Source organism: Erigeron canadensis, chromosome 2 (genome assembly GCF_010389155.1).
Source record: "Erigeron canadensis isolate Cc75 chromosome 2, C_canadensis_v1, whole genome shotgun sequence".
Classification (NCBI taxonomy): domain Eukaryota; kingdom Viridiplantae; phylum Streptophyta; class Magnoliopsida; order Asterales; family Asteraceae; genus Erigeron; species Erigeron canadensis.
In genome coordinates this window covers 46,639,746-46,656,838 of record NC_057762.1, presented here as the reverse complement: position 1 = coordinate 46,656,838, position 17,093 = coordinate 46,639,746, and the positions used below count along the sequence as shown (strand labels likewise).

The window sequence follows — 17,093 nt, the reverse complement described above, 5'->3', positions numbered from 1 at the left end:
ATGGAACCGTCGTCGCTGCTGCTGCTTCGCCACTCTAACCCTAAGCCTTAATTACTTAATTACTTAATCATAACGATGGTCTAGAAAGAAGAAGAGTCGTTCAATCTTCAATACAGATTGTTATAGATCTGAGCATGCTCGATTTTATGTTTTTCTCTTCGGTTTTGTTATAGATCTGACCATCACTTTTCCCCACCGTGAACCATCATTGTTTTCTCAATGTTTTTGGAACTGAAATGGTCGAATTTTGTCAATGTTTTGGTAACCAAAGTAGGATGGTGGTTCTCGGTTTCCGGCGAACTTTTCAGGCTGTGACAGGTGGTGACCGGTCAGTCAGGAATGGTTGTCGGAGTTGTATGGGAGAAGGAATACAAAGAGTTTGTTTTAATCTAATGTTTTTATTACAAATAGTCTATGTGGTTATGAACTTGAAGATTATACACTCATGTGCACATGAGGGGTTTAATGGAACAAAACCAACGGTTGTTAGTGTTAGGAACGGTTAATAATGAAATAAAAGGACGCCTAATGATAAGAAAAAAAAACAGAGGGATAAAAATGCAAATCGACCAGATCACAAAGACCATTTTTTAAGAGAGAATTCAGCGCACAGTCTTTCACTCCCCCTTTCCTCTTCTCTACTTCCCCTAAAAAGAAAAAATAAAATAAAAGAAAGAATTACTCTTGAACACGCGCACAGACACAGCGTAAGAGCCCCACGTAAAGGATCAGATATCCAGGTCGATCGCAAAGGTACACAATGTCTCGCTGTGATTTTTTAAATTATTTGTTACCCCTTCTTCCATAATTAAAAATGGTTCTTGCCTTCGTAAGCTGTTATAATCAGTTCGGCAGCCGTGTGCTTTTAATCTTAGGGTTTTTGATGATAAAAAGTTCTAATCTTGTATTTTTACGCCCATCAAGTATTTGTTTATTTGATTAGGATCTCAAAATGCATCCAAATTGGTGGGTATTGTTTTGTTTTGCGTCTAACATCATTCTTCAGGTAGTACAGGCTCATCAATCTATAATTATCATGTTCAAGTTTTCAAGACTTGGAGCTCGAGCAGCATTTAAGGGATTACTGTCAAAAGGTAGGTTTATTCTTTCTTTCTTTGATCGGGTATGATTGTTATTCTTACCCTCTTTTTTTTTTTTTAATATAATCCAATCTGGGTTGCTTTATTGAATTTTGGACAAAAATGTAATAGCTTTTTCCTTTGAGCTTCTGATATAAAAAACATCTGGAATGTATATCTACTTAGCCGTTCCTAGAAAGGAACTACCTACATTTTAATGACCTCTATTCAAGACATTTCTATTGGATTGGAAGTACTGAAGACATTAGTGTTATTTCAACTTTTTTTTTTTTTAAGGTCCAACATTGTATTACCGTGTTATTCATCTTGATTCTTATGATCGATCATATGTTTACTGGTCTCATATTTGATAATCTGATATTGAATCCCTCTCTTCATGTTAAATAAAGTTGAGAATTACATCACTCTGTGAGCTTCTTCAGATTAGTGTTTACTACTGTATTTATTTAATTAGAGGAGTTTATATAAAGAGGCACTGCTTCATGAATGACGTTTAGCCTTTTCTAATTGCAGCCCCGCCAACAATTCGCTCAAACAAGTCATATTACACAATATTTCAGAATGACTGTGTAAAGCCGTCGGTTAGTTTTTCCATCTCAAATAAGAAACATGGATCTGTTTTCCATCCTCAGAGCCTTTAAACTAAACCATCTAATAGAGAACCAAGTTAGTCTCTAGATGAGGGGTGTTTGGGGCAGCTTATTAGCTTGTTCCATCAAAAAACACAATGGACCCAAACGAACACTTTGACAAAGAGTGCTTATTAGCTTCTTAAAGGGCAAAAAATAGTTTTTGGCAAACACACTTTGAAAGTGGCTTTTTAGCAGAAGCTAATACGCTTATAAGCTATCTCTTATGTAGCTACCCCAAACACCCCCTTGGCTTATTCTTTGCTTAAATTAGTATGAACCATTTTACCATTTAAGAGGAAAAATTAAATATGTGACATCCATTTATAACGTAAGTTGTATGGATCTTAGTGTCATGCCTTTTCAAGTTCTGGTTTATATTCCACATACTTTTCATTGGTGACATATTTTAGATTTTCCATTTCTCTTATAGCATGCATCAATCTTTTCAGAGTTGTAAATTATTCTCTACTACAGCCACTGAAATTTCACTAGGAGAAAATGAGGAAACCAAAAAGTGAGTCTATGTTCTTTTGGAGAATTCTTATACTGTTTCTTTTAGTAAGCACACTGAAGAGAGAAAAAATTGGAAAGCAGTACATATATTTGACACAGTTTGTGTATCTGAACATCTAGTTACGATTTTTCCCTGGCTCTGCAGGATCTCTGTGACATTCTTTAACGCAGATGGAGAACAGGAAATTAAGGTACCCGTTGGAATGTCAATGTTAGAGGCTGCTCATGAAAATGACATAGAGCTTGAAGGTGGTTCAACCTCTTCACCCTAACTTGATCCTTTTCAGTCTTTTATCCTGCCTTATATCGTCCTACTGCTATTTGATCTGCACATCCTTATTGTTCTTGCTTTATTTAGAAAGTCCTCTTAGATTCACATCTTTTTGGTTTATCTTTTTGAAGTCCTCTTAGATTCACATCTGTTTGGTTTATCTTTTTGACTCTCATTATAGGAGCATGTGAAGGGTCACTTGCTTGTTCCACCTGTCATGTCATTGTAATGGTACGCCATAACCTCCTCTAAAGACTGCCACATAATTTATATCTTTTCTCGATATAGCAATAATATAGACAATTATTTCCATTTGCCAGGATGTCGAACAGTACAATAAGCTGGAAGACCCTACAGACGAGGAGAATGATATGTTAGATCTTGCTTTTGGGCTGACAGAAACGTAAGCTTCTTACATGAGCTGTATCATTTTGCATTTGGTCAAAAATTTTATTCGAATCTGTATATGTGAAGGTCTCGTCTGGGATGTCAAGTAATTGCAAAACCTGAGCTTGATGGGCTTCGCCTTGCTCTTCCTGCTGCTACCAGAAATTTTGCTGTTGATGGATACAAGCCAAAGCCACACTAACTAAATTTTTTCTGGATCAGAGCAAGAGAACCATTTTTGTAGCATTTTTATTCAAAGGGAATATATGGATTTGTGATACAAGTGACCTCCGCATATTTTGTGGACTGGATGACCAAATTGCTCATTAGACGTTTGCAGTTTATGTCTTTGGGGTTTATAATTTATCAGGCAAGATAACTCGAGTATAATTGCATTTCAGCTATTATTTACATGATTGTTAAAGGAATGTGCATGTCCGAAGGTTTTGAGTGACCTCTATGGACCCATGCAATTTACAAAGTCATGGTATCCTATCAAGAACATGGAAACCTAAAGTGTGTAAGAATAGCCATATTTGAACTACAATGTTTTCATTTGGATTGTTTAAGAACTAAAAAACGGAGATGCCTTGAATACGTTATGTGTACGTTGTACTTGTAAAAGCAAAGAAATCTTCAACTAATCAATTTTGACTGCAATTGTATAAATAAATCAGTGTTTCTACATGAGCAACTATAATCCATAGGTTTTGAGTTTTTAAGAGTGGCTATTATACTCTATCTATAATGCTTTCTTAAAATACCTATAATACCATTTCAATAACATTACTTCGGTTATTGAATTGCCCGTGGTGCAAGATTCACTTGGAAGCCCAATATCATGGAATTCTATCCATTCTCTTTACAGTCTTGATGTTGAGTCTTCTTGTGTGGACCCCTGCATCTTGGAATCAACAACCAAAAGAAGATGATGCAGCTCTTATGAGGAAGAGATGCTCAGAAAGCTACTCTCGCCCCTAACTAGCTTTTCTGGTCTTCAATATTGTAAAGATATGACCAAAGGATTTCAATGGTTTATGAAATTTGGAAGGAAATGGTTTCAGTGAGAGTCATCTTTATATTGATCAAGGTAAACAAAGTAAGTTTCTTCTAGTTTTCGTTAATGTAATGCAAGCAACACACAGGTAACTAATTAATCACTTTTTGCCAACTACAGTGCACTCGTTAATTGCAGTGTTCAATCCAGTACGTACATCCTGCAAACTTCCAATTGAGGGAGGATCAGTTGTCTGGAAGCTAGCTCCGTAAAAGGTAATGTTTTGTTATAATCAGTAATAGTTACGTTGTTGTATAATCTTTAAGAAATTTCTTCCAAGCAAGTCTTTAAATACTTGTAACTTTTGAATGCATCTCATTGCTTGACCCAATGACCCTTCAAGTTGATCCTAATTAATCCAACAAGCATACATGTAAAGACAAGGTTTCGGTACAACACATGTCGCTTTTTGGACTTGCGTGGTAACTTAAGAAAATAAATTTAATCACATATTGGTCGGTCGGTCACCATCTTTGTTTGAAGTGTTGATCACAATCGGGAACATGAATCTTTATCCGGTATTGTAAGCTCGTTAATTAATCCATTCAACCGTATCTAATACTCCAACCAATTGAAACAAAAATTACTCTGTTATCAACACCATATACATGTATGTATCGGTTGTAATTAAATATCTAGTTTAGACACTATAAGATGCTTTTAAAAACCAATAAGAGACGACGATAAATCCAAAAAAATTTCATCTTGTTAAAAGCTTCGTCTCATCTCTTGGACCGAGTTCTCCTGTTCACAGTATCAAAGTTACTTGACTAAAACCCACAACTAACTGTATATATATACCACCATTATTATTCGATGATTGTATAAAACACAAATGTTATTAATTTCTTTATCTTAATTTGATGATTATATACGCTTCTGAGACTTGATTTCTTAACTATCTATAACACTAAAGATCAATGCTCCTATCATGATCTAAAAAATGTAATGATTAATGAACATGGATTCAATACCAACATGTCGCTTCGTGTTTCTTGGATAACATATATAAGAGAAATTTAATCGGCATAAAATCAATTAAAAAGCTTGTAACAATGTTGGCAAGTAATAATTAAATAAAACATGAGTATGTGATACTGAACATAAAAACAAAAACTTGTGAACAAAGTTGGTACTATATATATATGCACATTTTGATCGAGCTTAATTTTTTTTTAACAATTAGCTAGTACGTGCTAATTCAGACCCAACTGTGTTACTTGCGGCGGAGAAGCATAGGCATATATATATCTCCATCAATTTTGATTAATCACGTCGTCACCCACAACGACTTCATCCTTGATTTGATCATGGCTGAAGACGAGTCCTCGTTTGAGATAGATCAGTCGTCCTCTGCTGCTGCTGCTGACCACCGTTGGCGGCGGCCACGACACACAACTCCAGCCTTGTCCCACCACCAATCCCCAAACTACTTGTCATTTTCGAGCTCCCATGCCTCTCCATACCCCCCTGCTTCACGTAGGAGGATCCGATCAGGTACACGTGTGCCTCCCACCACTCCTTTTGCTTCTGACACTGACCAGTCATGGCAGGCGGAAATCTCCTGGCAGTTTGATCAGCCAACATCAGTCTTCCGAGACATCAATAGGGGTAGCAACCTTAGTGCTGCTTTGACACCATGGGCTGCTGAACCAGATAATCGCTCTGCAGCACCTACGCCTGGCAGCCGTGTATTTCGTCGCTCAGCAAATGACTACTACCTTGGTGGTGGTGGCGGTGGCTTTACAAATCCATCCTACCAACAGTCTTCAAACTATAGTCTGGGTAGAATTGAACTCCAAAGCTATGTTGCGGCCAAAAGTAGTAATAGTAATCATGTTTCTCCCAGCAGCAAGTCTGCTACTTTGGAGCACATGGTTGCTAGTACTGATCACAGAATAAAGGGTCGTCATTTGGCCACACACGATGACCCTGGCAGAGTGACTGATGATGAATTAAAGAGAGCTACCACTCATGATCTTGATCAAGACCATCGTCACAAATATAGTTATGGTGGAGGTGGCTCAAAACTGTCAAGTCCTGATCACAAGAGTTATATAAATGCAACGGGGGGTCTTGATGAAGATGATGATGATGATGATCAGGAAGAGGAAGTTGCAGCCCCAAAACAAATAGGGGTATTTGGGTTGTTCAAGTATTCAACAAAGTTGGATATATTCCTTGTTATAATAGGGAGTTTGGGTGCATTGGTGAATGGAGGATCTCTTCCTTGGTATTCTTTGCTTTTTGGATTGTTTGTCGACAAAATTGCATTAGATGATAACAATGATGACATGATCAAGGATGTCAAAAGGGTACGTTATCATCCTTCTCCTCCATATCTCTACGCGCAGTGTGATTCTTCTTGTTCATATATGCACTGTAGCAATAATTAATCTAACTTCCCCTGCTTTTAAACTCACATATATCCAGATCTGTTTATACATGGCGGGATTGGCTGCAGTTGTTGTCCTCGGGGCATACTTACGTAAGCCTCCTAATTGATTCTTCTTCATATTGTTATGGGGATTAGTATCTGGAGTGTAACTAACTTTGGAACTTTTTCTATTGTGTGTATGCATCAAAAATTTTGAACATTTTATGTAAGTAGCTCGCTAAATTGAACGCTTAATGTAAAAATGTATACGTGTCAACTATATGAGCTGCCCAAGTAGAAGTTTTTGATTGGTCAATGTAAAAATTTTACATTAAATATTCAATTTAGCGAGATATTTACATAGAATGTTCAATTTTTTTGATGCATACACACACTAGAAAAAGTTGCAAAGCTACTTACACTTCAGGATACTAAACCATATTGTTATTATTATTTCTACTGTACTAATACTAATTTTATTTTTGGCATTTCGAAAGATTTGCTTGTGATTATAGTTCTATATGTTACAAGATACGAGTACCAACTATTATTGTAGTACGTACGTGTAGTATATATATGTCAGTAGTAGTTTTGTGCATCTACTGGCCACTGCTTAACATTTGCTTCACAGAGATCGCTTGTTGGCGACTGGTTGGAGAACGATCTGCTCATAGAATACGAACGGCATACCTAAAGTCAGTCCTACGCCAAGATGTCACCTTCTTTGACACAGAAATTAGTACCAGTGATATCATGCACGGGATCTCAAGTGATGTTGCTCAAATCCAAGAAGTCATGGGGGAGAAGGTCCATATTTATATTTATTTATATCTCTTTCTCTCACCCCTCTCTTGCGTCACCACCATTAGCCATCGTCTCAGCCACCCACCATGGTGCTACCAACCCCAGTTGCCAGATTCAATCCGGGAAATTGTGATATTCAATATTTTAAACTGATGTTGGAATTTGAAAAGAAAAGAGTAGAATATACCAACAACTAAACACCACCTTGGCATTGTACCGGTAGCTATGTTACTATAGTGGTGCTATAGCGGTTATCTGTCCTCCTAAGCGATATCGGTCAAAATAGCGGCGGGATAACGTTTTTACAGGGCTTTTGTTTTCCAAACTTAAACACATTAGTGTATAATAGACACTAAATTTTGCAACTATTAACACTAATCTATCAAATATTGATTTTTCTAAGCTTCACTTTTCATATTTCTATGAAGTATTAAGTAAATATGGCACAATATTTAAATTACCACTATTCCACCGTGATAACCGATATTTGATCCACCACAATAACTGGTATCTGAGTGTTAACGACATAGACCGGTAGTATGATAAGTGGTAGTACTTTTAACAGGGAATGTATCAATGACGGATGTGCATTGGTGTTTCAGATGGCACATTTTGTTCATCATCTTTGTACTTTCATCAGTGGCTACATTGTTGGATTCAGGAAGTCTTGGAAGATCTCTTTGGCAATTCTTGCGGTCACTCCTTTAACAATGTTCTGCGGCATAGCTTATAAGGCAGTTTATGTCGGCTTGGCTACAAAAGAAATGGTAACAACTTGTAAAACATCATTCGTGATAGATTATATATATGCCATTCCTTTTAAGCCTATCGATTAATGTCTTTCACATTTCTTGCAGAATTCTTACAAGAAAGCTGGTGGTGTAGCAGAACAAGCTATAAGTTCAATCAGAACTGTATTTTCCTTTGTAGCAGAGCAAAATTTAGCAGATAAATATGATGCATTATTGGTAGAGTCTGTGCCTGTGGGAAAAAAACTTGGTTTTGCAAAGGGCGTCGGTATAGGTGTTATATATTTGGTTACTTATGGGACCTGGGCATTGGCTTTTTGGTATGGATCAATTTTGATATCAAAAGATGAAATATCTGGTGGTAAAGCCATTGCTTGTTTCTTTGGGGTCAATGTTGGTGGGAGGTAACCACTCAAACTTGTAGCCTATTTGTGTTCTAATGCTTCGAGCTTTTTGTTGACTGCCTCGGGCTCCATTATTCTTCACATACCCTTTTGAAGCTGAGATTTCTCCCCAGCCCGCTTGTTATGGTCAGATAGAAGAGTATGCTGATTTATTGCTTTGATGTACAGGGGTTTGGCATTATCACTCTCATATTTTGCTCAATTTGCACAAGGGACTGTAGCAGCCAGTAGAGTGTTTCAAGTTATTGACAGAATTCCAGCAATAGACCCTTATTCTACGATGGGGAGAAGACTCTCAAGTGGACATGGAAAAGTCGAGTTTAAAAATGTTTCTTTTGCTTATCCATCTCGCCCCACTATTCCAATTCTTAACTCCCTCAACTTGGTGGTTCCATCTCAAAGAACATTAGCACTAGTTGGTGCAAGCGGTGCTGGAAAGTCAACTGTTTTTGCTCTTTTAGAGAGGTTCTACGATCCTCTTGAGGGTAAGTTATTTTAATCATCTTAAAAAGAACTATAGTTGCCATTCAAGGTGTTATTGTGATAAGATGGTATGGGCCATTAGTATTCTACACAGAGTACTTGGTTTTAACCAATAATGTAATCACCAAACTCGTATACTTATAACAGTTTACACATAAATATATAGGTGTTGTAACATTGGATGGCCATGATATAAGGACGTTGCAAGTGAAATGGCTAAGAAGTCAAATGAGCATGGTGGGTCAAGAGCCGGTTCTCTTTGCAGACACAATTCTTGTAAACATAATGATGGGGAAAGAGAATGCAACCAAGAAAGAGGCTATCACCGCCTGTGTTGCTGCAAATGCACACAAATTCATAAGCAGTTTACCAGATGGTTATGATACACAGGTCGGTGATAGAGGAACCCAACTCTCTGGTGGTCAAAAACAGCGCATTGCGTTGGCTCGAGCCATGATCCAAGACCCCAAGATCCTTTTGTTAGACGAGCCCACAAGTGCACTAGACCCCGAGTCTGAGACGCTCGTCCAGCAAGCTATTGATAAGATTTCGAGAGGTAGAACCACCATGGTGATTGCTCATAGGCTGGCAACTGTAAGAAACGCTGACAAGATTGTTGTGATGGAACGAGGATCTGTTATTGAAATTGGGAACCATCAACAACTAATGAAAACGAAAGGAGCCTACTTTGCTCTCATCCAGCTTGCGTCTGAAGCTGTGTCATCAAATCCTAAATCTGGAAATGGAATGGGAAGAAAACATGAAACTTCAAGTGCTCAAGATCTTTTAAAATCAAACCATGTGCACGAGATATCAAGGTCAGAGTACATGAAATCCGTCCAAGAGGAAGACCAAGAAGAAACAAGAAAAGAAATCAAACCAAAATCATACAGGATTTCCATGGTATGGAAACTACAAAAACCAGAGGGCGGAATGTTGTTTATAGGAATACTTTTAGGTATGGTAGCGGGTGCAATTCTCTCCATTTTTCCGTTGGTTTTAGGCCAAGGTCTTAACGTCTACTTCAAGTCCGACAAGTCAACGATGAAAAGTGATATTCGGGTCCTCTGTTTGATTCTGGTTGGACTTGGGTTCACGATTATTCTTGCCATGACAGGTCAACAAGGTTTCTGTGGTTGGGCTGGTTCAAACCTCACCAAGAGAGTTCGCAACCTTCTCTTTCGGTCTATTCTGAAACAAGAGCCAGGGTGGTTCGACTATGATGAAAACTCAACCGGGATACTTGTTTCAAGGCTATCCAACGACTGTATAAGTTTCAGGTCAGTCTTGGCCGATAGATACTCGGTTTTATTTATGAGTTTGAGCACAGCTGCTGTGGGAATAGGCATTTCATTCTTTCTCCAATGGAGGTTAGCCCTTTTGGCTACCCTTCTCACTCCTTTTACACTTGGGGCTAGCTACTTTAACTTGCTCATCAACATTGGACCAAAGTTAGACAATGCTTCTTATGACAAAGCCACCAGAATCGCTTCTGGTGCGGTATCAAACATTAGAACGGTTGCAACTTTTGCAACTCAAGATAAGATTGTTAATTCTTTTGAACAATCTTTATCGAACCCAAAAGCGACATCTGTAAAACGATCACAAATCACAGGGATAGCATTAGGGTTCTCTCAAGGTGCAATGTATGGAGCTTATACTGTAATTCTATTGTTCGGGGCTTACCTTGTAAAAGAAGGCCACACGAAGTTCGGGGATGTTTACAAGATCTTCTTGATTCTTGTTTTGAGCTCGTTTTCAGTGGGGCAATTGGCAGGTCTTGCTCCAGACACTTCCAAAGCCTCTACTGCAATTCCTGCCGTATACGATATCATTAGCCGCACTCCATTGATTCGTGGGAAAGGAAGAAAGATTGAAGGCTCAAAGCCTATTGATGTAGAGTTCAAGACGGTTACTTTTTCGTATCCTTCTCGGCCTCATGTGATGGTGTTGAAGGATTTTAGCCTCAAGGTAAAAGGCGGAACCATGGTGGCGGTGGTCGGGAGCAGTGGCTCGGGGAAATCCACATTGATATGGCTGACACAAAGGTTTTACGATCCGATAAAAGGTAAGGTATTAATGGGAGGAATCGACTTGAGGGAGCTTGATTTGAAATGGCTGCGATCTCAAACAGCTTTGGTGGGTCAAGAGCCTGCATTGTTTGCTGGTAGCATTGGAGAAAACATTGCATTCGGAAACCTTAACGCTTCATTTGCTGAGATTGAAGAAGCTGCTAAAGAAGCTTACATTCATAGTTTCATTTGTGGCCTCCCCAAAGGCTATGAAACTGAGGTATGTGTGTGTGTGTGTGTATGTGTTCAAGAAATAGCATAATTACATTACAGTACTAAGGTACATATTAGTAATTATGAATGAATATCTATATCTTAACTAATTCGACCAGGTGATACTTCCTGCAGGTGGGTCAGAGTGGGGTTCAGCTATCAGGAGGTCAAAAACAAAGAATAGCAATCGCAAGAGCAATAGTGAAGAGATCGAGAGTATTGCTACTAGATGAAGCAAGTAGTGCACTGGATTTGGAATCTGAGAAGAACGTTCAAGAAGCGTTTAGGAAGATAACAAAACGTGCCACGACCATCGTGGTGGCTCACCGCCTGTCAACCATCCGAGAAGCCAACGTGATAGCGGTGGTCCAAGATGGGAAACTGACCGAGTATGGAAGCCATGATAGGCTCATGACTTCACATCATGATGGTGTTTATGCCAGTCTTGTTCGTGCTGAAACAGAAGCAAATGCATTTGCTTGAATAATAATTCATCATTTGGCAGAAAATGGATCCCATTTTTTTTTTTTTCAAGTAACGACTTCGTTTCCTGGCATAATTTTTGGTACTTGTATAATACTGGTAATTTCTATTCTATTCCCTGCTATCTATGTTGTAGTTATATCTAACTTTTAAAAGCATCAAATCTAATCTATCTGAACCCTGAAAATTATAAAATGTATATATCAAAACAGAGATATTGATAGTAAAAAATTAGTTTTGTATATAGAAATTTACCTTCTATAGCTATTATATGATCTGTACTACGTACGAGTATTTAATATTGATGGTGTCCATGTAAGAAATCCCAAAACAGTAATCGATGGTGTCCATGTAGTTTCAGAGCTTCTTTAAGAATGTGACATTCGGCTGATGAAACCCCTTGAACATGTGTCCTACACCAAATCTAATTTTACTCCGATGTGTCCACCCAATTGTTTAACTTTGTATGTATATACATCACCTATGTAATTAATTATTATATGTCTATGTACTTACTGCAGATGTTTCGAATAGAACCTTATATATATTGTCCAAACAAAATAAGAGCATAGATAGTTAAACTCAAAATTTAGACATCAGAAAATGGTGAAAATTAATGTATGTATAATATATCTATCTATATCTATATCTGTACTATAGCATTTATCCCCTCTAAGTCTAACCCTCTTATATATTCTTATAATATATACTTGAAAAATCTATAATAATGTTAATGAAATTAATTTACATCTACCATTATCTCCTAAAATAACTACAAACTCCTTTTTACAGCAATAACATACACTACTCGTTGCCGCACTACCAATCGCCGCCACCACTGCCACCTGTCCACCACCAACATCCATCGCCGTCACCACATCACGCCACCTTTTAGTATATGGATGAAATATAGAGTAGGGGCCGGTTTGATTAAAGTGTGTGGTGCCCTAAATACATTGTGTTGCCAACCAATGGTTAGTATAGTGTGCGCTGTAAATTAGGAAAAACCTGTTTTAACCTATTAATTAGTTGGCCTTTGTTGACACCAAAACAACATGAAAGGGATATGTTTCATGGTCAAAGTTGTCTGGCTGCAGGTAGAGTAGGTATATTATCGAGAATCTTAAGTAATTTGCTTGGCATGATGTTGATGTTGTTTTACCATTTGATTTCTTGGAATCATCTACAGGTCTAATTAAGGACCCCTCAAAACAGGAAATGAAATGTGCGCTTTGTCGGCTTTGAATAATACTAAGACTTAAGAGTACGTGTTTGTAATCCATAAAACTGAGACTGAGTTTCAACCTTAAACAATTAGGCTAGCTACATCCTGAACTAGTTGCATCATAAATCTGTCATTTTCTGGAATTTCTAAGTCTAACAATATCCTTTTTTTTTTTGTAAAGCATCATTACTGATAATATTGTATTAACTATTAGATTATGCAGAGGTCAGGCCGCTTAACATCAGATCAGAATCTAGTATATACACAGATAAAGCAAATGATCTGAATACTTTCTTTGATTTTAAGAGGTTACATCTTCTAAGAAGATCATTGTCCTTGTGTTTTGGTCATTACAGATGTTTTTATGTGGTGTACACTCATTGTTCATGGAGTTTCTATCTTCTCTTCTGGGCAAAAAAATAATATAATGGTGATCATTTTCCCCTGAAAACAATGTTCTATTGCATGCCATCAGAAACTGGAATAAGATCGATATGATCATGAACTTATGCAACATTTGAAAGTAAAGATCTTATATTAACTTTTACCACCCCAAGCATTTAGAGTTGTACATTTACATAAGAAAAGGGATTCAGTACCCCCATCATCCAAGTTACTGATCCTTGTAAGGGGCAAACAATATGGATGAATTGTGTCCTCCAAAGCCAAATGAGTTGGACAGTGCTACCTTTACATTGCATCGTTCTTTATTCGCACCAACCAGCACATTTTTATCCTAATTCAACGAAACAAAATTATAACACATAAGTTTTAAATTAGCGACATTGTAAAGCATACAAATAAGGAGTAAAAACTGTTCAGTAAACATATAGCTTAAACCATCATTTAGATGCTTGTTGCAATAGTCTAACAAGATGTGGAGAGGAGGTCACTACTTACCACACCTACATCCGGATTTTCCAGATTGATATTTGGATGGAGCCATCCTGTTTGAATAGCCTACATAATCATGCATGTTAGGTTGAGAATTTATTTACTTGTACAAAATTTATATACAACTAGTGCATGCTGAATGCAATAGACCATCTACCTTAACCGTGGCCACTGCTTCAACAGCACCAGCTGCCCCAAGCAGGTGACCTATCATGGATTTCGTGGAGTTTATTTTCAACTACACGATTCAGAAAAAACAGATTAGAACTTGTTCAAGGACAGCTAATGAGTTGAATTCAAGCAAATTTACCTCGGAATTGTCACCAAAACAACGAATTATGGCTTCATATTCATTCAAATCACCAGATGGTGTAGACGTAGCATGAGCATTTATGTAATTTACATCTTCTCTAGCAACCCCTGATTGAGCCAAAGCTTTTTCTATGCACAAGGTTATTCCTGTCCCTGATGTCAGCAAACAAAACTACCAAATTATTAGCAAATCTTGCTCAAAAAAAAAAACACAGAGATGGTTGACTACCATCAGGATGAGGCTCAGTCATGTGATAGGCATCACAAGTAAAGCTTCCTCCCAAGAATTCTGCATAAATGTTTGCACCTCTTGCCTGCCAGCCAGATTTCATTTAAGTTGCAGAACCATCATTGGAGAAACAATACATACATGTAAAATCAAGATATACCTTGGCATGTTCCAACTCTTCTAGCAGGAGCACACCAGCACCTTCTCCCATTACAAACCCATCACGGTTCTGCTTGAATTAATAATCAAATGAATATAAACCATAACAAAAGACAGGGTTTATTAGGGTAAAAACAGATCCATGTATAAATCATACCACATCCCACGGGCGTGATGCTCTAGTTGGATCAGCATTCCTCTGCGAAAGAGTATTGCAAGCAACAAACCCTCCCAGTCCTGCAATTTAAAAGTCAAGATAAGATGATAACTCATGAATAACAAGTCAAAATAGTTGCACTTATCTAATAATACCTATAGGAATGATGGCTGAATCAGAACCGCCAGACAGCATCATATCCTGCGAGTATTCACCTATTGAGTCCTGACAAAGAGTTTGCAGGTGCTATATAGAGAACAATAAGAGTAGGATGCTTACAGTTTCACCTCTGATAATATGATTGGCCGCATTTAATATGCAAAAGTTACTAGTAGCACAGGCTGTAGAAATTGAATAATTTGGTCCCATCCAACCCTACATATATCACCAGAAATTAACCAACCAACCAACAAAAGTCCACAATTTCATATCATAATTTCCAGAAAACTCAAAGTTACCAAATCCATAGCAAGCATGGCAGAGCCCATATTGGTTGTTGCAAATGGTACACAAAACGGATTCATCTTCCTGTACGAAATTCTCAATGCTTCAATTCCATCTTGAAACACCTACAGAAACAAGTATAACATCTAAAATTAGCAATGTTTATTTTATTTATCTTACAGTACTTTTTTGAGGAAGAATGTGTAAGACCTTCATGCCTCCAAGGGCAGAGCCAATGAGCACGCCACATTTAGCAACATCCAAGTCTTTGATGACATGTTGGGTAATACCGCCGTCTTCCAAGGCCTTCTTGCCAGCAGCTAGCAAGTAAAGCATAAACTTGTCCACCCGTTTAGAAAGTTTTGGTGCCACCCATCCATCGGCAGAAAACGACTTGATCTCACCTGCGATTTTCTGATATGAAGTAGGGAAATTATAAATAACCCCGACAATAGTATAGTATAGTAATGTCAAGAAAAAGGAAGGAGGAGGCGTACGGTGGGAAACTGGTCACAGTTGAAAGCCTCAATATGAGTAATGCCACTGACACCTTGAAGCAGATTGTCGTAAAAAACATCAGCAGCATGGCCAACGGGAGATACCACACCGAGCCCCGTAACCACAACTCTTCTTTTCTTGGTCACTGCTTTCTTCTTAGTTTTTGTAGGGTGCACCATGGTTTTGCCTAATAAATTTTTACTCGTATATTATTTACTTAATATTATATCAAATCAAACTCTTAAAAATATTTCATATAATAATAATAATAATAATAATAATAGTAAAGAGGGAAAACAGATAGAATTAGAATACCTACCGGTTTGGGTAGTAGCAGCACGATTGATGATGGGTTGTTTGTGATCAATGCGATTGACGAGGAAACAAGATTTATTATTATTATTATAGAAATCTTGACAGGAGGGTTCCAATATAGAATTCTTAATACCGACACAGGGCATGATGAATCTACGGCCGCCAGCGGATGATGATGATAAAGAAATAAGATGATTTCTTCTTCTTCTGATTCTGATTCTTAGAGAGGGAGGAGGAGGAGGATTGTCGAGGGGAACAGTAACGGCGACTAACCACGTACGCAAGAGTGGTGAACCCCCCGCCACCACCACCATTTTCCTTTTCTTCTTCTAATTAAAGAGTCTGCACTTTCAAAACCCAAATACTATTTTCCATGTCATTCATTTTTATTATTATTTATTCAACCCAACCACGGCTGATCGAATCCAATCGCACTCCTATTTATATATAAATGAAATTGATACCGGTAAGTAGGGGGTATCATCAACAACCCCAACAACAATACGTACTTTTTCTTTTTCTTATTTTTTGTATTCATTTACGAGTATTTATTTACTCTCCTTAGTATTAACATGGGCACATGTTTGGCATCGACATAAGAATACAAATAGTATAGAGTTATAAAATAACGTGATTTTCTCCATTTTAGAATATCGGTACCGGTGGATGCTAAAATTCAACAATATATTTACCTATCGTGTCATGAAAAATATATTATACCAACCAATATCCATTTTACCTATCTAATATTATCTTATAAAGCATTTTGTCTTTTTTTCAAATCTCAAAAGATAATTTAAATTACCTAAATTACTCTCCTTCTTTATTTACTAATTTAAACATCTCAACCTAATATACCTATAATATCCTTAAATCTCAACCACTCATGTTTTTCACTCTCCTCAAATCTCAATCTCTTGTTTTTTTTCTCTCTCCTCCATAAATCATTTTATTCCTCTAATTTATTCAAAATATTTTATCTCAAAAACCGTATATCGATAAATTATAAAAATTGTATGGGTGTTCTTAAAATTTCATGCTCTTTCATTAGAGATGTCATTCGATATATTTTCGACAAATTTTTAAATCCGAGTACGGAGCCCGTAGGGCTAAGGCATTTGGCTATCACACTCTATAACTTATCGCCTCCTATGACCTATCACCCCACTATCCCACCGCCGCATTGCGTAGGTACTATTGCTCGTTTATTATAATATACTAGTTATATATAGTTCAAAACAACAACTTTTTTTTAAATAAAATTAATAATAATTCCTCTAACTTTGCATATTCATATTCATAGAAAAATATGAGA

At 37.4% G+C, this 17,093-nt stretch overlaps 3 protein-coding genes across 4 annotated transcripts; 2 read left to right on the top strand and 1 right to left on the bottom strand.

Annotated features, from left to right (window-relative positions):
* Nucleotides 1-609: 609 nt before the first annotated feature.
* LOC122588815 (adrenodoxin-like protein 2, mitochondrial) lies at nucleotides 610-3,298 on the top strand. Of its 2 annotated transcripts, none has more exons than XM_043761023.1 (8): nucleotides 610-753; nucleotides 1,016-1,094; nucleotides 1,614-1,681; nucleotides 2,182-2,246; nucleotides 2,391-2,494; nucleotides 2,698-2,747; nucleotides 2,837-2,919; nucleotides 2,991-3,298. In XM_043761023.1, the coding sequence occupies exons 2-8, from the start codon at nucleotides 1,037-1,039 to the stop codon at nucleotides 3,103-3,105; spliced, it is 543 nt and encodes a 180-aa protein (XP_043616958.1). In that variant the 5' UTR covers nucleotides 610-753; nucleotides 1,016-1,036; the 3' UTR covers nucleotides 3,106-3,298. The 2 variants fall into 2 exon arrangements, with proteins under 2 accessions (XP_043616958.1, XP_043616957.1); XM_043761022.1 differs by having other exon boundaries at nucleotides 1,007-1,094.
* A 373-nt stretch (nucleotides 3,299-3,671) lies between these two features.
* Nucleotides 3,672-11,691, top strand: LOC122588814 (ABC transporter B family member 13-like). Its single transcript, XM_043761021.1, has 7 exons — nucleotides 3,672-3,993; nucleotides 4,081-4,175; nucleotides 7,744-7,908; nucleotides 7,999-8,294; nucleotides 8,463-8,779; nucleotides 8,944-11,069; nucleotides 11,198-11,691. Exons 3-7 carry the CDS (start codon nucleotides 7,744-7,746, stop codon nucleotides 11,543-11,545), a joined length of 3,252 nt encoding a protein of 1,083 aa, XP_043616956.1. The 5' UTR covers nucleotides 3,672-3,993; nucleotides 4,081-4,175; the 3' UTR covers nucleotides 11,546-11,691.
* Nucleotides 11,692-13,286: 1,595 nt separating this feature from the next.
* On the bottom strand, nucleotides 13,287-16,289 carry LOC122587136 (3-oxoacyl-[acyl-carrier-protein] synthase II, chloroplastic-like). The gene is made up of 13 exons (XM_043759225.1): nucleotides 15,783-16,289; nucleotides 15,463-15,650; nucleotides 15,176-15,379; nucleotides 14,980-15,090; nucleotides 14,801-14,896; nucleotides 14,677-14,722; nucleotides 14,522-14,601; nucleotides 14,366-14,434; nucleotides 14,206-14,290; nucleotides 13,975-14,129; nucleotides 13,822-13,902; nucleotides 13,671-13,730; nucleotides 13,287-13,506 (listed from the first exon to the last, which is right to left on the bottom strand). Exons 1-13 carry the CDS (start codon nucleotides 16,090-16,092, stop codon nucleotides 13,384-13,386), a joined length of 1,608 nt encoding a protein of 535 aa, XP_043615160.1. The 5' UTR covers nucleotides 16,093-16,289; the 3' UTR covers nucleotides 13,287-13,383.
* Between the last annotated feature and the right edge of the window lie 804 nt (nucleotides 16,290-17,093).